Source organism: Desmodus rotundus, chromosome 2 (genome assembly GCF_022682495.2).
Source record: "Desmodus rotundus isolate HL8 chromosome 2, HLdesRot8A.1, whole genome shotgun sequence".
NCBI classification, from domain to species: Eukaryota; Metazoa; Chordata; class Mammalia; order Chiroptera; family Phyllostomidae; genus Desmodus; species Desmodus rotundus.
Window position 1 is genome coordinate 181,474,498 of NC_071388.1, and position 25,668 is coordinate 181,500,165.

Here is a 25,668-nt window from a genome sequence, read left to right on the forward strand (position 1 = left end):
TTTACTCTTTAAAGAATCTAGAAGTTATTTTACAAAGTGATGTGAGATTAAGATCTAACAATGTTTTTCTCCCAAAAGTTCTCAATTGTTCTAAGTGTTTGCATGTTCATTTTTTTCTCACTAGCTTGAAATGCTGTTTTTGTCATATACTAAATGTCTCACATATATTTGAAATGATTTCTGAGTTACATTTTCCTTAATTTTGCACAAGGATTACAATGTTTTAAACACTGTGGCTTTACCATGCACTTTAATATGTAATAAGTCCAATTTTAATTGTTTTTCCTAAAAATATATTTCCTTATTAGTGCCTGCTTCATTCTCCCAGATAAATATCAAGTTATTGATAAGTTTCATTCCCACACTCAATCCTTATGTGAATTAAGTTAACAAATTAATTCCAAATGACATCTTCATCATACTGAGTTATCCCATACAGAAAGAAGCCTATCATTACTCTTTTCTAAAAATCCTCTTTTATATATCTTAGTATAAATTTTTTGTTTTCTTCATACATGTCAACACATTTCTAATGAAGTTGATTCTTAAGTAGTTAACATTTTTCTTGCTGTGACTGTGATTCTTTTTCATTATGTTTTGTAACTACCAATTGTTACACACAAAAATAAACACTTAAAAAATCAAAATGAACAAGTTTTCAATAAATGTTTAAAACATTGGGTTGGCCAAAAAGTCCAGTTGCTTTTTTCTGTAAAATAAAAAATACATTTTTAATTTTCACCAATAACTTTATTAATGTAGATATTTTGAATATGTTGGCCATCTCCTGCTATTGGCTTCTAGTGGGTAGAGGCCCGGGGTGCTGCTAAACACCTTCCAATGCCTAAGAGCGCCCCCACAGCAAAGAATTATTTGGCTAAAATGTCAATAGTATCAAGAAATTTCCCAAACCACTTTTGACACATCAATCAGTCACGGCATCTTCTCCATCCATTGCACAAATCTTTTTTTGCATTTCAACTGTGTTTTTACCTTTCTTGAAATAGTAAAGCATAAAGCGCCAAAAATGTGCCATATTTTCTTCCATCTTCAATATTAAAATGGCTATAATTCACCAATTTTGAAAAGTATTTTTCAATACCAATTTTGATAAGTATTTTTTAATATTCATCCTGATATGACAGCTGTCGCAGTACAATCTAACAAAATTGTTTCAAGTGAAGTTAAAGACAGCTAAGCATTACTAGAGCCATTGGATGGAAAAAAAAAAAAAAACTTTTTGGCTAACTCAATACTGAAATGCTTTAAATCAAGATTTCTGTTTTAGGAGCAATTTATAAACTGGTAAGTCATCTTTTTGCTAACTATAAAGAATTAGAACATTTTAAAAATGCACACTATTTTATAGAAAAGGGGAAAAAAGCAACTACAGTTACTGATTTTCTTCAAATTCTCTACAAAGAGTTTCAATTGCTTTTAAAGTAAAAGAGAAACCCAAGAAACCCAAATCTTTTAAATCTGATATATATTGCATCAGAATCCCTATCTATAATAGTGCCTGTAATATATATTTTGAAAAATCTCCCCAAGTAATCCTGATGACAACCCTCCAGTTAAAAAGAAAAAAAAAAAAAGTACTACACCTAGGTTAAATGTTTTATTTTAAATTCCTATCTGCATCTCTCCTATAACCACAAATTTGGAGCACCAAATCACTTTGGTTTCTTATCAATACCATTTAAAAATGACTGCAACTTCAATATCTTTTAAAGAAATATAGTTGTATCAACAATTATAATTATTTGACTTTGGGTGGTGGGCACACAATGCAATATACAAATTGTGTTATCATAGAAATGTACACTTGAAACTTTAATACAATCTTATTAACCAATGTCACCTTAACAAACAAATAAAATCAAAACACCATCATATTTCTTGAGTTCTTTGATACTACTAATTTTAAGACAGTGATTTATTAACAAATTTAAGTAGAAAAGCAATTATTAAAATAAAAACACTAACTATAGGACAAGAGCATAAGCTTATCAATAAAATCACATAGGAATTTTAAAAAATTATCCTTTATGTTTCTAGACACCTTTGGTCTTTCAACTAGCTACTAGGTATACTCTCCCAGCTCTCATATGACTGGAACAGGCTCAGTTCAAATGCCATCTCCTCAGAGAAGCCTTCCCTGTCTACTGTACTTAAATTGGCTTTCCCTAGTTCCTCCTCCCTCCAATCCTTATTACTCCGTTCATTTCCTTCATAGCATTTGGCAAAATATGTAATTATTTTGCTTATTGTTTAATTATAGTCTGTCTTTTCCACTAGAATCTGTACTTCATAGGGACAGGTGCCATATCATATCACAAGTGCTAGGCAGATAGCAGGTACTCAAACATCTACTGATTTAATTACCCGTACTCATGAATTCAACGACAGTTTTATTTTTGGCCATAACAAAACCTGAGATGTCTGCCTGCATTTTCAACTTGATTAAGCTTAATAATTTTATTTTTCCAAATTAAATATAGACAGAAGTTAACAGCTTGCTTAAAATCACTCAGAAACTTTGACAGGTAGATATTCTCCCAAATGCATGAATCAGCCATACTAATCTTGCCCAGGTTTGAAATGAAGAGACTGAGATATTTGGCAATTTTGCTGTCTTTGAATTAATTGGCATGTGTCAGGCAATCTGCTGAGACAATTAATTGTTCATCACAAAGCTGTATTATACTACGATATTTTGTAGACATTTTAAGCAACAATTAGGGATGCAAATTCAATTCAATCCTATGTGGTGCTACTAATATCAATTGAAATGATAACGGAACAAATGAATACACAAAGCTAAAGTCTCGAAATACATAAGAGGGCATGACTTACTGCTATTTCACAATTCATTTGCCTGGTTGCTGAAAAGTTTATTCGGACAACACACATTCTGATTTTAAAAATGTTAAAATGTGAAAAAAGTGTCTTAAAAGTTATTAATGAGCCTATCAAGCATAAACACTGTATCAGCTGTTTTCTATATTTTATCTGATTTAATGAGAGACAATAGAACAACAGAACCTAGTAGTCTGGAACAGCAACTCTCAAATTTTTGTCTCAGAACCACCTTTCAGTCTTACATTTTAACAGTTTGTTAATTCATTTAAAAAAATAAGCCCATTACATGTTAACATAAATAACATTTTTAAATTGAAAATTTACTTTTCCAAAACAAAAACAAATTTAATGAAAAAAGTAACATTTTACACTTTTTGCAAATCTCATAATTGCTTCTGTATTGTTAAAAGACCATATTCTTCACAGAATGACAGTAAAGAAGGCAAATACTATCTAAGTATTAATATGAAAAATAATTTTGATGCCATGGACCCACATAACAGATTCCCAGGACATTTTGAGCATGGACTCTGGAGCCAGACTAAGTTTAAGGTCCCTTCCTCTGCTATGTTTAAACCCTCTTACCTTACTAGCTATACTTAAAATGTCTGTACTTCATTTCTCTCATTTCAAAAAGAGAGATAATAGCAGTACTGGACTTATGTCATATAGTTATTGCATACTTGGAACAGTTCTTATCACAAGATAAACACTATATAAGTATTTCCTACAAGTGTTCTATGATTAATCTTCATGATACTGTGTGCTATAAAATAGGTTCTGTTATTTCCAGCTAATAGATAAGAAAATTAAAGTGTAAAGAGGTTGAATGACCCACACAAGGTAACACAGTTTAAGTGGCAGAATTCAGATTTGAATTTAACACCTACTGTGAAGCCCATGACTGAAAAAACTAACCTAGCCCTTTTCTTATAGCTCATACTATTCCCCCCATCATCTTCTATGTCCTGCCCAAACTCTTCTTTCAGTTTCTCTATGGTTTTACACACATCTTCACTCCAGGATTCTGGGTAGACTATTTTAGGACTGGAATGCTATCTTACTCCTGCCATTTAAATGGGTGGCTCCCACCCTGGTTGAGTAGCTCAGTTGATTAGAGTGTCATCCCGACATACCAAGGTTGCAGATTCAACCCCTGGTCAGAGTACATACAAGAATCAACCAGTGAATACATAAAATAAGTGGAACAACAAATCAAAGTTTCTCTCTCTCCTTTCCTCTCTCTCTCGGTCTCTAAAAATACATACATACACACATACATACATACATACATACATAGATAAGTAACTTAAATAAGTGGCTACTTTCAATCCTGTTAGTATTAGAAGACCTTTCTTGACCACTTTAGCAGTTCTTTTCCCTTCTCCAGTATTTTCCATTCCAACAAATATGGTTCATTTCTTCCCTAGAGCTTTGGATTTTGTACCTTGTTTATTAGACCTTATTACTTATTGTCTATCTTCTCCATCAGATTGTAAGTTCCATGAGAACAGGGTCCATTTCTGCTTTGCTCACATTTGAGTGCTCACTATGCACTCAAAACTAACAAGCATACTATGGTATCAGGACACATGTCAGGTACTTAATGCATATTTGTTGAATCAATGGACCAAACTGCTTCCATGACCTTCGACAAATCACTTGAACTCTTTGGGCTTGTTTTCTACAATGATAAGTTACTTTCTAAATCTAATAAATATATTTTAGTACCTTCATTTGAAAAATAGAATAGTACTCGTTACAGAAAAAAATTTTAAATTTCCTAACTAGACTCAGTATCTTTTACTATCTGGAGGTAGCTATGAACACAGGTATAAATATACTGCAAATTTTATTTAAGCACATGGCATAGAATTCGGCAGATCATTTCTCCTATTTTTTGGCACACCCATTCCATCACCTGGTATATATAAAAACTCTCTATAAGAGCAAAAATCAAGCTGATATTCCAACATGCAGCTCAATTCAGCCCATACTGTCTTACTCCCACAGTATATAACCAAGTAAAGAGGATATCACAGAATATGATTTTCTTTTTAGTGACCATGGAAATGGCAACCTTTATTAGTCAGCCCTAATAAAATATAATGAACAAAATAATCAACTGCTGGAACATGATCTAAAGGAGGTTAATAACTAATTGCTGGGGAGCAAACTCATAGTACTTGTATTGTCTCTTCATTACCTACATGGATAAAAATTGTCTTAGCTGACAATCAGCACATAACTTTTTAGGAATTGTCAATTTACAGAGAATCAGAATATAAGAGATGGTGTAGCCAAGTAGTTGAAGAGTATGGGCCCTGTCTGGTGTTAGACTGCCAGAGTATGAATTCCAGCTCCACGACCTACCAGCGATATGACCTTGGGATTCTTACTTAGCTTTTCTTCATAAAATGGGGATACTATAAATACCTATGTCAAAGGGGTTTTTTTTAAGATTAAGTAAGTTACATCAGTGAGCAAAACTAACTATAACCGCTCTTAAGGGTTTCTGGTGGACCAAAATTTTGAATAAACAAATCTACACAAGTATCAGGACAACATGTAAGAGTAAAAAGTGAACTTGCTACTGCAAATTTTCAAACTTAGGTCTAAGACTATTTAGATTAAGTTTGAAAGTTAAACATGTAACATGTGCTATTATTTGTAAATACCAAGTTCCCTAAGGAAAAACCTATAGCAATACTGTCCAATATAGCAGGCACTAGCTGCAAGTGGCTATTTAAATTTAAATTAAAATAAAATAAAATTTAAAGATTTAATTCCTTAGTTGCACTAGCTACATACATTTCAAGTGCTCAGTAGCTATTTGTGGTTTGTGTCTCCCATACTGGACTGCACAGATAAAGAACACAGACATCATCATGGAAACTGTACACCAATCTAGATATAGCTAAGTAATAGTTACACTGAGTAAATTTGATAAATCAGTAACTGTAAAGTTTAAGCCACAAAAAGGTTAAAAGACACAACTATTAAAAAGAAAACACTTTCAAAAGTAAATTTCAAAATGCATTAAGATGTGATTATTTCAACTCTCCTAGGTAAAATTGCTTTAAAATAGAAGATATCCACCAAAGATTACCAAAAATTCTAACATGTCTAACTGTATGGGAAATTCACTTTATCCTTTAAAAAGTTAAATTCTATAATTTTTACCTCTGTTCTGAGATCAATTTTCTAAAGGAGGAGGTGGCACAGGAATACAGCACAGTTCAAGTATGGAATTCATTTGTTGAGACTTAAATATTTTCCAACCCTATAAAAATGAAAACAGAAAACTGTAAAATATTGTGAAATATTCTCAAGAATGTAATACAAAGAAGAAAGAATAATTTTGGTAAAACATTTATAATGTAGTTTTCTAATTTAAAAAATAATTAGGGACTCAAAAGTTTCCATAACAACTAGCACATACTTCTGTGCCGTCACAAAACCTAATTTAAAAAAAACATCAGATTTAGAGAAATAAAGTACGAGTTTTAGTTTCATATTAGTCATTAATCATCTGTAAGACCTTGAATAGGCTACTTAAATTTTCTGGAGCCTCACTTGACTAATCTATAAAATTAAGATATCCAACCAGTAATTTTTTGAATCCAATAGTATAGTGATATCACGCACACACACGCACGCGCGCACAATCAATCATTAAAATTTTAACATACACCCTGGCTGATGTGGCTCAGGAGATTGAGCGGTGGCCTGGGAATCCAAGGGTTACCGGTTTGATTCCCAGGCTAGGGCACATGCCTGGGTTGTGGGCCAGGTCCCCAGTAGGGGGCATCCAAGAGTTAACCACACATTAATGTTTCTCTCCCTCTCTTTCTTCCTCCCTTCCCCTCTCTAAAATAAATAAATGAAATCTTTTAAGAAAATTGTCTATACAGTATAAAAACAAGCTTAAATACTAAGTATCAATGAACATAAAATCTTTTTAGATGAGTTTTAAGAACTGAAAATTTTATCATTTTAAAAAAGAACACAGAAAATGCTATTACTTGAATTTTGAGTACAAAAAACTTAATAGTTTTTTGATCAGAGAGAATGATTTTCAAATTGCTAATGGTATCCTTTTTTCACAAACTGATACTTATTTCCATGTAGTTGTTGATCACATGATGCTCTACCTCTCTGATTCAAAACTGTATCACAACTTTAAATCTAAAACACCAAAAGAAAATTAACATTTTAAAATATGTTCATTAAATAAAATGTGATTTGTTTAAATACAAAAAAATGTATCAATAAAATTCTCTTGAAGTTTAATTATCATTAAATTCAATGTTTTTCAAACTAAAGATGTGTCAGGACTTCCTACTCCAACCACAGCAGCTGACTTTCTTATTTATTGGGGTCAGCAGAATCATAGTACTAACTAGTCTAACAGACTACAGTACTTAATATCTTCAGTTCTCAGAAACCTGTATACAAGTTTACTACTCCTATTACTAAACCATAACCTCTCTAGGGTAGGGAGTATTTCTCAGTTGTTTTTGTATTCCTAGTTCCTAATAGGGCCTAGCACATGGCTAGCACTAATTCATGTCTACTGAATAAATGCCTTAACAGCAACAACTGGCCAGTCAGTAGCAGACTCAGCAGAGAAGGCAGGAAGCACGTATGGCAAAGATTACTAGTTCCCCAAGACAGGGATGTCCGCTCTCACTACTCTTATTCAATATAGTTCTGTAAGTCCTCACCACAGCAATCAGACAAGAAGAAGAAATAAAAGGTATCTAAATTGGAAAGGAAGAAGTAAAACTGTCATTATTTGCAGATGACATGATACTTTATATAGAAAACCCTAAAGATTCCACCAAAAAACTACTAGGACTGACACATGAATTCAGTAAAGTACTAGGATACAACATGTCCAGAAATCAGTTGCATTTCTATACAGCAATAATGGCTATCAGAAAGGGAAAAAAATCTCATTTACAACTGCATCAAAAAAATTATAAAGTACAGTATAGGAAATGAAGTAGCCAAAGAACTTATATGCATGACCCAAGGACATGAACAACGAACGGTGTGGGGACTGCCTGAGGGAGTGGGGGTTGTTGGGTGCAGGCGGGCAAAGGGGGGAATACTGAGACAACTGTAATAGCATAATCAATAAAATATATTTAAAGAAACATTATGGTACTGACATAAAAACATATAGTGCAATGTAACAGAATAGAGAGCCCAGTAAACACTCATGCCTTTATGGTCAATTAATACTTAATAAAGGGAGCAAGGACATACAATGGGGAAAGATGGTGTATTCAATAAATGGTGTTGGGAAAATTGGACAGATATATGCAAAATAATAAAACTAGACAACCATATCCTTACACCACACATAAGAATAAAAGCAAAATTGATTAAAGATGTAAATGTTAGACTCAAACCATAAAAATCCAGAAGAAGGGATAGGCAGTGAAATCACAGACATTTTTGTAGCAACATTTTTTCTGACATAACTCCTTGGGCAAGGAAAAAAAAAAGAAAAAATAAACAAACAGGACTATATTGAACTAAAAACTTTACACACAGCAATGGAAGCCATCAACAAAATGAAAAGGCAACCCACAGAATGGGAGAACATATTCACCAGTACTTCTGATAAGGAGTTAATATCCAAAATTTATAAAGAACTTATAAAACTTAACACCAAAAAACCCCAAATAATCCAACTCAAATATGGGAAAAGGATCTGAATACACATTTTTCCAAGGAGGATATATAGATGGCCAATAGAAATATGAAAAGATTCAAGATGCTCAATGTCACTAATCATCAGAGAAACGCAAATTAAAACCACATTTCACCTCACACCTGCCAGGATGGCTATCATCAATCAATCAACAAGTAAGTGTTGGCAAGGATGTGGAGAAAAGGGAACCCTCATGCAATGTTGGTGGGAATGCAGACTGGTGCAGCCACTGTGGAGAACAGTTTGGAGTTGCCTCAAAAATTTTAAAAATGGAACTGCTTTATGACTCAGTGATTCCACTTCTGAGAATTTACCTGAAGAAACCCAAAACACTAATTTGACAGAATATATACTCCCCTATGTTCACTGCAGCATTATTTACAATAGCGAAGATTTGGAGGTAGCCCAAGTACCCATTAGTAGATGAGTGGATGAAAGAGCTGTGGTAGAATACTACTCAGCTATTAAAAAAAAAAATAAGAAGGAAATCTTACCTTTTGTAAACATGGATGGACCTGGAGGATATTATGCTAAGTGAAATAAGCCAGACAGAGAAAAGACAAGTACCATATGATTTCACTTATATGTGGAATCTAATGAACAAAATAACAAACAAAATAGAAATAGACTCATAGCTATCAGAGCGGAGGTGGGTGGGTGGAAAAGGTGAAGGGATTAAGCAAAGAACAAAACAAAACAACAAAAAACAAAACTCTCATAGGTAACAGTACGGTCATTACCGAAGGGAAATGGGAAGGGGAGGGTAAAGGAGGAATAAATGGTGAAGGAAAGACACATGAGCTGGGATGGCGAACACACAATACAATATATTGATGACATATTATAGAGCTGTGTATCTTAAACCTATATAATATTATTAACCAATATGACCCCAGTAAATTCAATTAAAAAATTTCCACTGTGAGTTTTCTCTTTAACCACAAGTTGTTTATTAATAAATTTTCAAAGTTCCTAAATAGGTCACTAGTCCCTATTTAATACAGATCTCCACCCCAAGCCCCACTGTTCTAGTCTATATGCTCAGCTAAAAGCCACTTCTAAACCTTATGGCCAAATGACTTAAGTCCTGATCAATCACATCAGAGGAAATATTGTATGGGGAATTCTAGAAATGTTTCTTAAAAGTGTAAGGCATGCCCCTTTTGTCCTTTGCCTTTCTTTTTCCTTCCTTTTGCCTAAAACGTGAGTGTGATTACTGGATAACCATTCTTTGATCTTGAAAATGGAAGCCACATGCAAAAATGAGAGAAGACTGGGTCTTTGACAACTCTAGAGTTGCCATATCAATCCTACGCAGCCAATTTCTGAATGTTTTTTCACAAGCCCAAAATAAATTACTCTCTTATTTTTAAAAAATATTTATTTATTTTTAGAGAGAGAAGGGAGAGAGAAAGGCAAGAAACGTTGATGTACAAGAGATACAACAATCAGTTGCCTCTTGAATGCCCCCAACTAGGGACCTGGCATACAACCCAGGCATGCGCCCTCACTGAGAATCAAATTGGCGACCTTTCAATTCTCAGGCCAGCACTCATTCTACCAAGGCACACCAGCCAGGGCTAAATTACTATCTTGTTTAAGCAATGGTTATTTCTTATCTTTGTTTCTAGTAGCCAACCACAATTCCTAACTAATAATGTAAGAAAGAGATTCCAGCAACAAATGCGTGGTCTAAGATACCAACAGCCATCTCAGCTATGCTTCAGTCTACTGCTGATAAAGTGTACGGTATTTCCACAGAAATGGGAGTAAAGTAGAAAGCAAGCCTGAACAAAGAGCCTGTGCCCTGTGACGGTACACCACCGTTAAGAGTTCAGTTGGAGGGATGTTATTATAGTTTAGTACACTGACAAGATTTCATAATACAGTACTGTAATTTCTTGCCAACATTTGGGAATTATGTTTTAGAAAAGTAATTTGGCTTATAAAACTGTGACCATAAAGACCAAATTATATAAAAATAAGAGGTTAGGTTTAAACCTTTTCAAATAAAAAAATGAGCGACCTTTCTTCAGATTAACCTTCTTCAAGTTTTCGGGAAACACTGCTATTGCACCACAGTCAGATAAGGCTGATCCTCTTACATATCGTGCAGACTACTTCATGATTTCCAAATGTCTCACCTTGCTTGCCACTTAATGTCTTTTGTACTTGGGTATCTGTTCTTACTATTAAGCCTCAGCAAAACTTTTCACAAATTCTTATATCAATTGTGTCATTTTTTGACTGTTTTTCATCCTTAAATTAAGAAAATAGAAAATAGTTCCATCTCTCCATGGACCACTGTTATGGACATTTTTGCATCTCGCCAAAATTCATATATTGAAATAGTAACCTACAATGTGATTATATTAAAAGGTGAGGCCTTTGGAGGGTGACTAAGTCATAAGGCTAGAGCTCTCCTGCATGGGATTAGTGCCCTTATAAAAAGAGGCACCCAGAGCTCTCTCACCCCTTCTGCCATGTGATGACACAGTGAGAAGACAGCCGTCACAGAATAAGGAAGTGGGCCCTCAGCGGGCACACGATTTTCTGGCACCTTGATCTTGGACTTACCAGCCACTAGAACTGTGAGAAATAAATGTTTGTTGTTTAAGCCACCCAGTCTGTGGTACTTTGTTATGGCAGCCCAAACTGGTTGAGACAGAGGTCCTTCCAACAGAATATGGTAAAGGGCCATTATATTAACATAAGTTCAAAGCCTAAGCCTCAAACAGGCCTTGCAGTGTTGCAGCTTCTACCTTCACCTGTTTAGAACACTACCCTGAGAATGCCTTATAAGGATGCCAGATTAGCCTACTGGAGGATGAGAAGCCACACAGAGAAGACTGTAGCACTTTAGTAACAGACAGGCAACACCAACTGCAAACACGTGAGTGAGGACATCTTGGACCTTCCAACTCAGTCAACTCTCCAAGTAGATTCAACTGCATGGGGAAGGCAAATGAAACCAACAGAGGAACTGTTCAGCCAACCTATAGGATCATGAAAAATAAAAAATCTTTTTGTCTTGGGTCATTAGCTTTTGGGATGGTGTGTAAGGCTACAATACCAAACAAACAAACTTTAAAACAACAATACTTAATAGTTTCTTGAAGTTGAGAAAAATTACTTGAGATTTTTCTGTTTTTATCTTTGATTCACCTATTATAGTATCCTGGAGGTCATGCTGACTCCAATGCTTCATTCCACTATGATTAAAAAAGAGAAATTAATGTATAAGGGTACAACAGGGAGATGTTAAAAGAGTTTTGTGTGAAGTGACCAAAATGTGATAGGCACTCTGGTTGCATTATAGAGTGGCCTGGAGGGAAGAAAGCTGGAGAGTGAGGTGACCAATAAGAAGACTGTTGGAATGGTCCAAATGAGAGGCATAGTAAGAAGTTAGAGGCCTGAACTATCATGGCTGCTGCTATTATATTTATTATGTATTTATGATGCACCAAGTACTGTAATAAGAAACTTACATATATTAGCTTATTGAATCCTTGTAACAACCCTTTAAAATTTTTTTAAATTTTGATATAATTATAGACAGGAGGGTACCATGTACCTGTTGCTCAGTTTCCCCCAATGGTAACATTTATAATTCTATAAATAATCAAAGTCACTCCTCCTAATATATTACATAATTGAGTTTTTACTCCTTTCTTCAAAATTAAAGTCTACACATTTACTTTTTCTAGTACGTGGCTTTGTGGCAGATAAATACTCAAACAGAAAGTCTAGAATACATAAAAATGAACCATGAATTTCTAAACAGGACCTCTATCAAAGTCAACACATTCACAATTCCAAGTTTTACTACGTATCAATGAGTGAATGTTTATGCAAAAGCTAAATGTATACCTTCTTTGAATCATTGCAATATTGCAAAAAGACCTTTAATTGAGAAAATTTCCAATTCTTATTTTCCAATTGTAGTTTGATTCTAGAATTAGATAGCTTTCAGACACATTGAGAGAACGAGATATGAGTAAATATCTGTGCAAGTTCGCACAGGTCTGAATCATGAAAGAAATTACCTTGGTTTATGGAAAGCAGCTAAATGCCAAGTAAAAACTAATCCACACCAAAACATTCAGCAAAATTTTTATTTCTGGCAACTTTAATTCTTAACTAGAAAATCTATCCCAGCTATGACATTTAAGGGTGAAAATTTATTGAGCTATAAAAATATTGGTAGATTTGGCAGCCCTTTCTCTCAAGCAAAAACTACTGTTACTGGTTCATACCACAAGTAAGAGAGCTCTGAATTAGATCAATGATTTGAAAGTGGAAGTCAACGGAGAACCGTATCATCTGGAGATTTTTTTTCTTCAAAATATGTATATCTACCTTCCTTCACACTCATCCTACCACTAAGATTCTGAAGGGTAGTGGAGATGATGTGTGTGTGCCTTTTTAAAAAACTCCTAGATTATTCTGAAAATATATATAAACTCTACTTTCACAGAGATTTTCTGAATTAGGTCCAACTCTATTTTAATACTGTATCAATAGCAGGCAAAAGGAGCAGAGCTACAAAGTGACAAGAGCTCAGTAGAAGGCTCTGCAGATAAGGGGCTGTACTCACACCAGCTGTAAGCCGCCTTCAGAGCTTTGTGTGCCAGCTCCCTCCAGACTCCATTGCATCACATTTTAGACAACGGCAAATGTTCAGTTCATCATTCTGAGAAAAGCACATAGTCTACTAGCCAGACAAAAATGTAAAAAAGAAGCTATTTTGGGTGTCAAAAAAAACTAAGAAGCCACAGACATTGAAACACAAAAATTCATCTGTTTTTGCATTAAACGAACAATAACAAAGTACTATTTTGTGCAGCCGATAACTTTTTTGGACTCATTACTTTCTGCTCATGTTTCATCATTTTAGTTTTTTTATTATTTAGCATTGGTTTTACTATTATAAAGCTCAGTCAGGCTGAAAATCTTAATTATTCTAAAACTTATTAAAGATGCCAAAACTATTAAAAACAATCAAATAGACTAAATCTATTGCATGTAAAAATGGCTTAAGAGTTGGATTTAAAAACAAGCTTTCAAGGTCCATTTTAGAGCAAACAATTATACTTTCTTATAGCCATTGTTTCAAATTCCTTATAAGAGCTCCAATAACTGAAATGTGTCAAAAAAGTGGACTTCTAATTATGTATAAATAATCAGCCAATTATCATTATATTTTAATTTGGACTAGTGTTTCTTAAATCACTTGATAATTTCCTACTCAATTGTTCAACTTTATTGCATTCTACAATGACACCTACTGGCCATTCAAAATCAGCCATTAGTTCTCCAAGACAGCTCTAGTAGGCTGATTACATAATAAGACACACACACACACACACACACACACACACACACACACACACACACTACATAAAAGCAGATTTGTTCACGTGTACTCACACTACTAAAATAGAAGCAGAAGTATTCTTTGTGACTGAGAAATAGTTTTATCCTTGCAAAAAAAGTAAAAAGGCAACGAAACACCAAGTGTCAAAATTTTAATCTAAAGCATTGATAAATATCGCAGTACTCCAAACATTTCTGAACCAACAAACAAATTCCAACGATCCACCTCTCCCTACCAAATGATATTTAGACAAATAAATAAATTTTTTATTTAGGTTCTGGGATAAACTAATATGAACTATCAGTAGAAAAAGGAAAATTACAGTACACTTGCTAATACTACATTAGTCCTTATCTTCTAAGTAAAAGACAACGTTTCAATCAGCTTACATTTTAGCAATTTATAATGCTTCTTTTAAAACTGTTTTCCAGTGAGCTATGGAACCAAGTTTTTAATGTAATTTGTCCTTCCATAACATACTTAGTGAAATTCTTATATTAATTGTACATTTCATTGTGCAAGCAATGAGTTACTAAAACCCAGAAAAAAACCACATGATAATTCAGTTACTTATGTCTGTAAATACATTTTACCTGAGTTGAGAGGTTCAAAAAGCATACTTTTTAAACCTAATAAATAATCCATAACTAATTTCTCAGATTTACACAGCAAATTACTTAAAAGATGACTGTTGCATTCCCCCCTCTCCATTTAGACCACCACCTTATTTTCAGACTCTAACATCCACAAAATCTACGAGTAAAAATCTAACAACGGAATTTCCAGTCATTTTCCAATTTGCACTTACCTCCCACTACAGATTTTTGAGGCTCTCCACTTTCCTGAAGATGAGAAAAAAGAAGTATTTGTAGTTAGCCTTGACCCTCAAAACAAATAAATTCAGAAACTACAAAGCGTGAACCTGGCCACGCTCATCTCAAACTAACGAATCTCTCAACCCAAGCCCATATTTGGGATAAGGTCTTCGTGACTATTCTATCCTTCACCCGTCTGTTCTTACAGAGCCTGCGGGGCTCCCTGTAACCAACGAAACAACTATTCCGACACATCAATAGGTTACCGGACCTCCTTTTCCAAAAGGGACAACCTAGTTTTTAGGGTATATAACAGTCAAGGGTTATATAATGTATTGGTGTAGCTACAAAGAGTTTCAAGGATCCGAAGGCCAATAAATATCTTTCTTCTCCGCTTCCCCTTCCCACCCTGAGAAAAGGCCCTAGGATTTCTCTCCGATGCCTGCAATGTCGCATCCTTTTATCTGAGCTTCGTGCAAAAAATTCCTCCAGCCTTCACGACACCGTCCTGTTCCCGCCTCCCTCCCCTCGCTGCTGGCGCCACCGCAGCCCCCCACGCCCTAGGCCCCCCACATCGCCGCACTGGGCTCAGCCTCCACCCGCCTCAGCTGCCTTCTCCTCCTCACGACCCTCGCAAGCGGCTACCTGGTCTACGACAGGTTCCAAAACCACCAACGCTGCAGCTACCACCTTCCCAAACCACCCTCGTCAGATCCCCTCTACAGCTCCTGCAGCCGGAGGAGATGAAAATCCCTCCAGATGAAGCCCTCTGCGTCCGCCAAAGACAGCGCAGCCGCCTACCTGTCACCCCGCTGCCTCTGGCTTCCAACCGCCACCGCCTCCCGCAGCCGCCTGCCCACTGCAGCGCAATAACCAGCCCACCCACTGGGTGAGTCCACGCTCTAACAACAGCCTCACTTATTGGCTGCAGGATGTCCACGGCCCACCCCCCCCTGTTCAGGGGCTAAGGATTCCGGTCTCCAAGCAAGGGAAACAGCGCCTCTCTCCCGCCCTTCTGCCCTCCGCAATTTCTCTTTTTGAAGTTAGACTACGGATGCACAGAGGTGCGGAAACACTGTCGACTTGCAGCCTCCTTCACGTCATCTCCATAAATCTGTGACCCCGTACCGGAACGGTAAATGACTTCTTGGCTTTCCTGCGGAAAGGTACTCGAGGTGACAACTTCCGTTTCCGTGTGGCTCCGGCTGGAGGGTTGAATATTGACTGTCCTGAGAGGTCAGATTGCTGTCAGGTAAATTAGAGAGTCGGTGGGACATCTCTTAAATGGGAATAAGAATGAGACTCTATTCTGGGAAATTTAGCAAGGGAGAGGCTAAAGGATGATAGGGGAGTGTAGTTCCGGAGGGGAGGAGATCGAAGAACTAGCGGGAGAGAACTATTAAGTCCAGGGGTGGTGAAGGGTGGTTGTAGAACGATGCAGGCAGAACTACTGTGGTCGTTAAGTCCAGATATTTTTTTTTCCTTCTCTTCCACCAGCACTACCACCCCTACCCCTTGTTTTTTGGTTTACCTTTGAATTGAATAAAGGCAGAACAGTCCCCATATCGAAAATTTGTAAAGTAGGAATAATTGTAATGCCTGCCTCACAAATAAGTATAGTTTTAAGTGAAAATTTTCTGGTATGAATGTTTTTGACTCCGCGTTGAAGTGGAAAGAGTAGAATACAAAGTCACATTCATTTTATAGTGATTTACTCCAAAAGTTTTATTGTTTTAAAGTTGCAGGGACACTAAAAGTTCATTTGTCTTTTATTTTCTAATGCTCTAATAGTATCCACAATTTTAGAAATGAGAGGAAGTTGGGATATATACTTGAGTCTTTGGTAAACCATAAAATTACATGTAACGTAAGTGGCATTATCCTCTTATTTCCTTCTTAGGGATTCCAGCCCCTCTTGGTGGAGGTTGATCTTCATGAAACGTATAGGTTCACACCAAACATAAGTAGATAGCTTTTTAAAATGTCATGATAACATGTTTTTTTTTTCTTTTTAAAGATTTTATTTATTTTTAGAGAGAGGGGAAGGGAGGGAGAAAGAGAGGGAGAGAAGTATCAATGTGTTGTTGCCTCTCATGCATCCCCTACAGGGGACCTGGCTGGCAACCCAGGCATGTGCCCTGACTCTGAATTGAACCGGTGACCCTTTGGTTCGCAGCCGGCACTCAATTCACTGAGCTACGCCAGCCAGGGCTAGGTCTTTCTTTTTTTAACTAATTTCCTTGCTATTCTTGTTTGAACAGCTCTGAGCTGGAAATAAACACCTGTTGTTGAGTGCTTGGCATAATTTGTCACTTTATCTAAGTTTACTTTGTATTGTAAAGTATACATAACAGAAGGATGTATAAAATATAAGTACATTTTAAAGAATTATAATTAAGCAAACACTTGTATAAACCACCCTTCAGGTTAGGAAATAAAGCATTGCCTATAACTTAGAACGTGCATTCTCAAAAGAAGTAATTGACCTTCAAACGGGTGAAAATTGGTTTTGCGAGTTTGGAAGGGGAGTGAAAAAAAATCTTGGATACTACAGTGGTTTATGGCCTTCCAAAGAGCCATAATACATAAGCACATATACAATATGTCTGTGGCATTACAATTTCATTGGGGAGGTAGGTGAGAATGTGATAAGGAAAACAACTGTCCAGGAAAAGCTCCTTTAGGGTACAAGAATTAAAAATAGGTTGAAAAACACTGTCTTAAAATCTCTCCGTAGAGCTCTGATTTTATCTCCTCCACCAAGAGGTAGCTACTATCCTGACTTGTGATAAGCATTCACTTGTTTTATTTTAATTTTCCATCTGATGCATTCCTAAAAAATGAATTGTTAGGTTTTTCAATTTATATTAATGGGATAACAGTATATGTATTTTCTTATGACTTAGCCCTTGCCCATTATAGTTGTAAGATTCATTCATACTGTTGCATGTTGTTTTTCATTGTCTAATATTCTATGGGGGACTCTTTCATAATTAATTGGTTATTGTTGGATATTTGAGTTGTTTACTGTTTGGGGCTAGCTAGTGTGGTTAAAGGATTCTTATAAAATATATCTATTGATATATACATGCAAGAGTTTCTCTAGAGCAGTGTGTTGTCCAACGATAATGTTATACAGCCACATATATAATTTAAAACTTCTTAGTAACTGCCCTGACAAACCAACACTCAGTTGGACTTCGTCCTGCAGAGCGAAAGGTCACCGGTTTGATTCCTGGTCAGGGCACATGCCTGGCTTGCAGGTTCAGTCCTGGTCAGGGTGCATGTGAGAAGCAACCGAATGATGTTTCTTACACTGATGTTTCTCTCCCACTCTGTCTCATCTGTTTTCTCCTGTCTTTCTCAAAAGGAAAAAAAAAAAAATTTCTTAGTAATCATATTAAAATGTAAAAAGAAACAATTTAATAATATAGTTGTGAGTATATTCAAAGTATTTTTAAATGTAATCAAAATATTTAAAATGTAATCAGTGTTAAAAGTTATTAGTGAAATATTTTTCTTCATACTGTTTTCAAATTGATGTATTTTATACTTGCTGAGTATGTTTGTATGCTAAGTTTTCACAAATACAAACACTTGATATGTTTATATTTTATCAAATTTACTGTTGATAAAGTAAACCCATATATTTTCCAATAACTAATTTGAGAATCTGTTTTGAAATTTAAATTAATTATAGTGAAGTAAAAAGTCTAGTTCCCCAATTGCACCAGTCACATTCAAGTGCTAGTGGCTACTACCATAGTGGACAGTGCAGATTTAGAATATGTATACTTAGGAGTAGAATTGCTAGGCCGTAAGGTATTCCAATGTTCACTCAGCTTTTCTAGGTCATGCCAGTGTTTCAGAGGGGTTGTGCTAAGTCATATTCTCACCACCAGGGTGTGAAAGTGAAAGGCACATCACGATGTGCTTTCTCTGTTTCTCACACTATTGCAAGGTAGCTTTTATCCTCATGTTGTATGAATAAACGAGTTTAGAGAGATTAAATGATTTGCCCTGAATTTTACAGCAGTTAGTGGTGCATCCAGGTTTTGATGCCAGATCTGTACGGCACCAAAGTCTGCACTTAAGTAGAATTCCAAACTTGTCCCTCAAGTGGCAAGGATAAATCATTGTTTGATTTACGGCTGTTCTGAAGTAGAAATAATTTTTTAAAGAAATGAAAGTTTTCTAGAAATAGTGTTGTTCAGCTTTTTGAAAGGTCATTGAAATATTCTATTTAGTACTGAAATATTTTAATTAGGTATAAGAAAAAACATTACATTTACTAAAGGAAATTTGTTTCAGAAAAATTATACATACTTTCATGTTTTCTTCAAAAGATTTATCTTCCAAATTAACTAATATTTTGAGCATAGAAATATAAAATTGAAACATACTATGGTGATGTTTTGATTTTTATTTTCAAAATCAAACTTTTTTGTCAAAAAATTTTGATGTTTGTTTTGTATTCTCTTCCAAGTACATTGATACTCAATTAGGGTTAATATTCTAGAATTGACATTTGCCAAAATAAGGGTTTGGCCTGTAATCTCTTCAGACATTTTTGGAATGAAACATTGCTTAAAAAATATTTTTTTAAACATGGTTTGAAGAAGCCAAGACATTATTATTGTTATTAAACCATTCAAAAAGTTTTTTGTAATAAGGTATTGAATTTCAAAGGTCAGACTGAAATCTAAAAGTGTAATCTTTTCCTTTATATTATAGAATCTACCAAATAAAAATGAAGTAATTGATTAAATGTTTCATTCAAAGTTTAAATGTTGTAGTTTTAACTTTTGTTTGATGGGTACTTGGTTTTTATTCTCTTTCAAATGTGAAAGTCATCAAGGTTTTGTGATATCTTAACATCTTTAGATATAAATATTAAATATTAATTTGTCAGAATTAATACGTACAGTTTCCCCTTATATTCTGGGAAATATTGTTTAATGAAATGAGCATTTTATATAATGTATCTTTAGTATACACTGTCTAATAATTACCACTGTCTTCTAAAATGCAGTTTAAGAATCCAGCCTTATTATTGGGCCTGTTCATATATATAAATGCAAACATAATGGTAATAATTACTTGGTTTGGCTTTATTTCTGGAGAGCAGCGATTATAGAATTGCTACTGCTAACCTTATATAAATTTACAGTGTAGCATTATTAATTTATTCCCCCTTAATTTGAAATTCATAGCGGTTTAACTGGGTACTGAGCTGAAGTTTATTTTTACATCATCTATAAAATAATGCTAGTAAGATGTTTGAAATACAGGAAGTGGAGGTACTTCCAGCCAAGATGGGGGCATAGATAAATGCAATACTCCCATCCTCCGCAATCACATCAAAATTACAAGTAAAGTACAGAAGAACCACCATTCAGACCTCTTGAAATATGGCTGAATGGAAGTCTTACTAGATTAAATACGAAGCCACATGGAGACTGGTACGAGGGATGGAGATATGGAACAGGCTGGTCTCAAACCTACAAGCCTCAGATAAAAATCAGGAGGGATATCTCAGCCATGGAGTTAAGCCCTGAGGAGTGAAGGGTCCCAGCTCCACACCAGGCCCCCAGGCTCAGGGTTCCAGTGCTGGGAAGAGAAGTGCCTATAACTTCTGGCTGTAAAACCAGCGAGAATTGTAGACAGAGGGCTGCTGGAGTCCCAGACAGTTCCTCTTAAAGGGCCTACACATGGACTAAATCTTACTTCCTAAGCTCCAGTGCTGGAATAACAGCTTCAACGGCACCAGAGACAGCTTTCTCCCAGACAAAAGCACTGGCAGGGGCCATTGTTCCTTTGATGAGCCCTCTCCCCACAGAGCTGGCTGGTGGGCGCCATCAACCTGGCTATCGTTGTTTGCTCCAACCTGAAAAATCCCAGAGACACCTCTCCACCAAACTTGCAGGCCCACCCAAGCTGTTTCTAGTGGATTTTCATGTGAATGGCCTGTCTTAACTCAAGCTTCAGACTTTCCTAAAACCTCTCAAACAAGCAGCATCTAGCCTCTGTGTACCTCACACCTCTTGCTAAGTGTCCCCAGGCTCAGCACTAGAGGCATTTGACCTTGGTTTGCAGCTTGGCCAGTCCTGGGCACCTCCAAGCCCAGCACAAATATAAGCCATCTGCAGATCATTCTGTAGTTCATGCCAGGTTGCCCTAGCAGGACACAGGTGATGACTGACCTTGTACCTGCTGGGAGGCCCCAGAGCTGGTACACCCAGTGGACAGCTTCAGACCATGCAGTATTGTAACTACCACCACCATGGGCCACACGCTCAGGCGGTGGACTCCGTGAGCAGCAAAGCCCCACTGAAGCAAGTCCTGCTCCATAGGGTCAACTCTAGCACAGTAGTCCTTTACTGTAGTCACAGCTGGTCCTCCCAGCCAGTCAACCTGGGAATTAATCTCTTCAAGTGATGCCAACAGCAGTCAAGGTTCAACTACAACAGGAAAGTACATACAGCCCACAGAGGGGCACACCTGGAGCACCCAGCTTGGGCGACTGGGGAGGCTGTGGCACTGGGCCCTACAGGACACCTATTACGTAAGACCACTCTGCCAAGTCCAGGAGACAGCAGCTCTAACCCAGTACATAGAAACATACATAGGGAAGCAACCAAAATGCAAAAGCAAAGAAACAAATCCCAAATGAAAAAACAGGAGAAATGTCCAGAAAAAGAACTAAATGAAATGGAAGCAAGCAAACTACCAGGTACAGAGTTCAAAACAGTGGTGTTAAGGATGTTCAAGGAACTTAGTGATAACTTCAACAGCTTAAAAAAGGACCAATCAGAAATTAAGTATACACTAACTGAAATGAAGAATAATTTACAGGGAATCCACAGTGGAGTAGATAAAGCTGAGAATCAAATCAGCAATTTGGAATATAAGCAGCCAGAAATACCCAGTCAGAACAGCAAAAGAAAAAAGAATCCAAAAGAATGAACATAGCATAAGGAACCTCTGGGACATATACTAGTTATGTAAAAATAACGCTGTTTTATAAAATCTCTTAACTCATAATTTTCAAGTAATTATATTCATTCTCTTTTAAAAAGTAACAGTAAACTTTGTTATTTGATATCTACAATGTGCATATTTCTCATATTAATCTTCTATAGACATGGCCCATGGACATGGACATGAACATGGTCACAGTAAAATGGAACTTCCAGATTATAAACAATGGAAGATAGAAGGGACACCATTAGAAATTGTGCAGGAGAAGCTGGCTGCACGAGGGCTAAGGGATCCATGGGCCCGGTAAGGATAATTAAATAATTTAGAATTTAAATTTAAAGAATTTATCACAGAGAATCAGTATCTGTTTCTTTTTAGTGTATTTTCCTTTTTAAAAAATCATTGAAAATGGCTTTTTACATTACAGTTTTGAAATCAGTTTTATTGAACTATTTACATACAGTAAAATTCACCCATTTTAAGTGTTTAATTCCATGAGTTTTGACGAATGTATGCAATTATGTAACCACCACCACAATCATAATAGAGTCTGTTTGTATTAACCCAAAAAGTTCCTTCTTGCCCCTTTTCCACTCAGTGTCATCCTACCCCTGGTTCCTGGCAACCATTAATCTGCTTTTAGTCTCTATAGTTTTCCCTTTCCTGAATGTTATACAATTGGAATCATACAGTATGTAGTCTTTGGTCATGGCCACTTTCACGAAGTATAATGACTTTGAGACTTATGCACGTTGTTAACTTATATCTGTAGTTCCTTTCTTATTTCTGAGTAATATCCATGTGTGCATACACCTCATTTTGTTTACAGGTCATCAATTAATTGCCTTTTGGATTGTGTTCAGTTTTGGACTATTATGAGTAAATATGCTATAACCATTCCAGTATAAGTCTATGTGAACATAATGTTTTTATTTCTCTTGGGTAAATACCTAAGAGTGGGATTTCTAGATCATATAAGTGTGTATATGTTCATTAAAAAAACCACCAAACTATTTTCCAAAGTGGTGGTACCATTTTGCATTGCCACCAGCAATATTACAAGAATTTCAGTTGTTCAATGTCCCCAACAACACTTAGTATTATAGGTCTTTTAATTTTAGCCATTTTAGTGAATGTGATGCCTCTTATGATTTTGACTTGCAATTCCATGAAGACTGATGATCATAACGATCTTTTCCTGTGTTGGTCACTTGCGCTTTGTGTGTGTGTGGGGGGTGCACAATGGCTACTCAGATCTTTCGCCCATTTGTTTATCAAGGTGTTTGTCTTTTATTGAATTATGGAAGTTCTGTATATATTTTTAATATTTAAGTCCTTTGTCAGATATGTTTTACAAATTATTTGGGATCTTATTGAATCAATAGTGCAATTGAAGATAATTGATATCTTAACACTGTAGAATTTTCTAGTTCATTGACAATGAGACCCTCTTTAATTTTTCAGCAGTGTTTTATTGTATTGCTTTATATATAGGTCTTGTACATATTTTATTAAATTTATCCTGAATTATTCCATCTTTTTATACTATTATAAATGATTACCAATTGTTCTGGCTAAAATATAAAAATACAGTTGAGTTTTACATGTTGACTTTGTGTCATATTCCCTTGCTAAATTCACTTTTTAGTTCTAACAGTTTTTTAATAGACTCCTTAGAGTTCATAAATGATCATTTTGTGTTATAAATATAGTATTACTTCTTCCTTTTCAATTTATAAACTTTCAATTTCTATTTTCTTTGCATTATTTTACTGGCTAACACTGCTAGGGTAGTGTTGAATAAAAGTGGTGTAAATGGACATTCTTGCTTTTGTCCTAGTTGGTGGAAAGTATTCATTCTTTCACCACTAAGTATAATCTTACTTGTAGGCTGGTCATAGATACCCTTAGTCAAGTTGAGGAATTTCTCTTTTATTCATAGGTTACTGTGAGTTCTATTATTATTGTTATTGTTATTAATGGGTGTTGAATTTTGTTAAATGCTTTTTTTGCATCTATTGAGATGCTTACATAGTTTTTTTTATTCTGTTAATTTGTTGAATTACTCTTATTGATGTTCAAAGATTAAGCCAATCTCAAATTCCTGAAGTAAATCCTATTTCATCATAATATATTATCCTTTGCATATTTTGCTGGATTTAACTTCCTAAAATTTTGTTAAGAATATTTTAGTCTCTGTTTGTGAGGGATATATTACTCTGTAGTTTTCTTTTAATGTCTTTGATTTTGGTATCTAAATGATGTTTGATTAGCTCTCATATGTTCTAGTAAGTCAGATTTTTAGAGTTAAGGCTTTTATTCTTCATAACATGATTTATTTCCACTCACTTATCCCTGCCTGTGAGAGAAGAATTTTTTTTTCCACTAGAGGTCTCTGACTTCTGTTTATGTCTTTGTTTAGGGTACTCAGAAGGATGATTGCCAGAGTAGGAAATCAGTCTTCTAAAGTTCAGACTGCTATGACAGAGAAATTTATTAGCAGTAATAATAACGTCAAATGTGACATACTCTCTGTGCCAAAATATATCAATCGTTACCCTGTTTATTCTTTATAACAACACTAAAAGGTAGATAGTAATCATCTCTGAGTAGGAGAGGAAACAGGCCCTGACAGGTTAAGTAACTTGCTCACCTTAAAAGATTGTGAATCTAGTACAGGTGGCAGAGCAAAGATTAATACCCTCTAAGTACCTTTCTCCATGATGCTGTAATGACTAGTATGGGCAAAGCCACACAACTGACCTGTGATGCATTGGGCTAAAGAAAGTTTGGCATTTGAGAGTTTTGTAAAATCCTGAGTATTATGATTATGAATGTGAAATCAAGTGTTTTTCCTTCTATTTTACATGTGAAACATGGGCATATAGATCTAACTATCCTCTCCCACAGAAAGATGCCTATTGTGGTGCACTTAGATTATCCTATGCAAGGTTGCATTTACATCTGTTAGAAGGATGAAAATTAGCCCTGGTTGGTGTGGCTCAGTGGATCATCATAATATATGGTTGAGTGCCAGCCCATGAACCAAAAGGTTCGATTCCCAGTCTAGGGCACATTCCTGGGTTTCGGGCCAGGTCCCCAGTTGGGGGGTGCACAAGAGGCAACCACAAATTGATGTTTCTCTCTCTTTCTCCCTCCCTTCCTCTCTCTAAAAATAAGTAAATAAAATCTTAAAAATATGAAAATTAAATATATTTTACTCAATTAATGTACATAGTTGTGCGTGATTATAATTTTTTCCTTTTTTTTCTTCTAGCAATGAAGCCTGGAGATACATGGGCGGCTTTGCAAACAATGTTTCCTTTGTTGGTTTGTTATTGAAAGGATTCAAATGGGGATTTGCTGCATTTGTGGTAGCTGCAGGGGTTGAATATTACCTGGAGTCCCAGAATAAAGATAAGAAGCATCACTGAAGATAATATCTGGAAGTATCTTAGTGACTTCTTAACTCTTATATAAGAACAAGATTTCTTCACTGTAGCCTACTCATCTATGTGTTTGTCCATTAAAGAATACTAGTAAGATTGAATAAAGAATACAGGAGCAGTCTGTTTTTGTCATTCTTTAAAAAAGAAAAAAAAGTGTTTCCAGCCATTCAGATTTGCCTGGAGCACATGGAGGTTGAGTAGTACAAGCAGGAGCATATTCTGCATATAGCAGGCAGCCAGCATGTATTTGAACAAATGGATATTTCTAAACAGGATGTTTTTAATTTTTAAATTATAAAATTTTCCATCTTAACTATTTTTTAGTCTACGGTCAGTGGCATTAAGTACATTCATAATGTTGTGTAACCATCACCATCATCCATCTTCATAACTATTCATCTTTTAAAACTGGAATTCTACACCCATTAAACAATAATTCCCTATTCCCCCTTCCATCAG

General features: G+C 35.6%; 2 protein-coding genes across 13 annotated transcripts in view; one reads left to right on the forward strand and one right to left on the reverse strand.

The window, feature by feature from the left end:
- Window positions 1-15,717, reverse strand: part of HYCC2 (hyccin PI4KA lipid kinase complex subunit 2) — a 60,281-nt gene extending 44,564 nt beyond the window's left edge. For 3 of the 11 annotated variants that reach the window (XM_024563779.3, XM_024563780.3, XM_024563775.3), the window contains exons 1-3: window positions 15,581-15,717; window positions 14,773-14,806; window positions 6,046-6,145 (exon numbers count right to left, since the gene is read on the reverse strand). The gene's annotated coding sequence lies outside the window, so the exon portion shown is untranslated. The other 8 variants (XM_045198029.3, XM_045198028.3, XM_045198031.3 and 5 more) reach the window with 8 other exon arrangements.
- Window positions 15,718-15,771: 54 nt separating this feature from the next.
- NDUFB3 (NADH:ubiquinone oxidoreductase subunit B3) lies at window positions 15,772-25,327 on the forward strand. Of its 2 annotated transcripts, none has more exons than XM_024563973.3 (3): window positions 15,772-15,914; window positions 21,922-22,063; window positions 25,038-25,327. In XM_024563973.3, exons 2-3 carry the CDS (start codon window positions 21,924-21,926, stop codon window positions 25,192-25,194), a joined length of 297 nt encoding a protein of 98 aa, XP_024419741.1. In that variant the 5' UTR covers window positions 15,772-15,914; window positions 21,922-21,923; the 3' UTR covers window positions 25,195-25,327. The 2 variants fall into 2 exon arrangements, with proteins under 2 accessions (XP_024419741.1, XP_024419740.1); XM_024563972.3 differs by having other exon boundaries at window positions 15,861-16,031.
- The last annotated feature ends 341 nt before the right edge of the window (window positions 25,328-25,668 follow it).

Coding starts and splice junctions, on each gene's coding strand:
- NDUFB3 (XM_024563973.3), top strand. CDS start 21,924: ATGGCCCATGGACATGGACATGAACATGGTCACAGTAAAATGGAACTT. Junction 22,064..25,037: donor CTAAGGGATCCATGGGCCCG/GTAAGGATAATT, acceptor TTTTTCTTCTAG/CAATGAAGCCTGGAGATACA.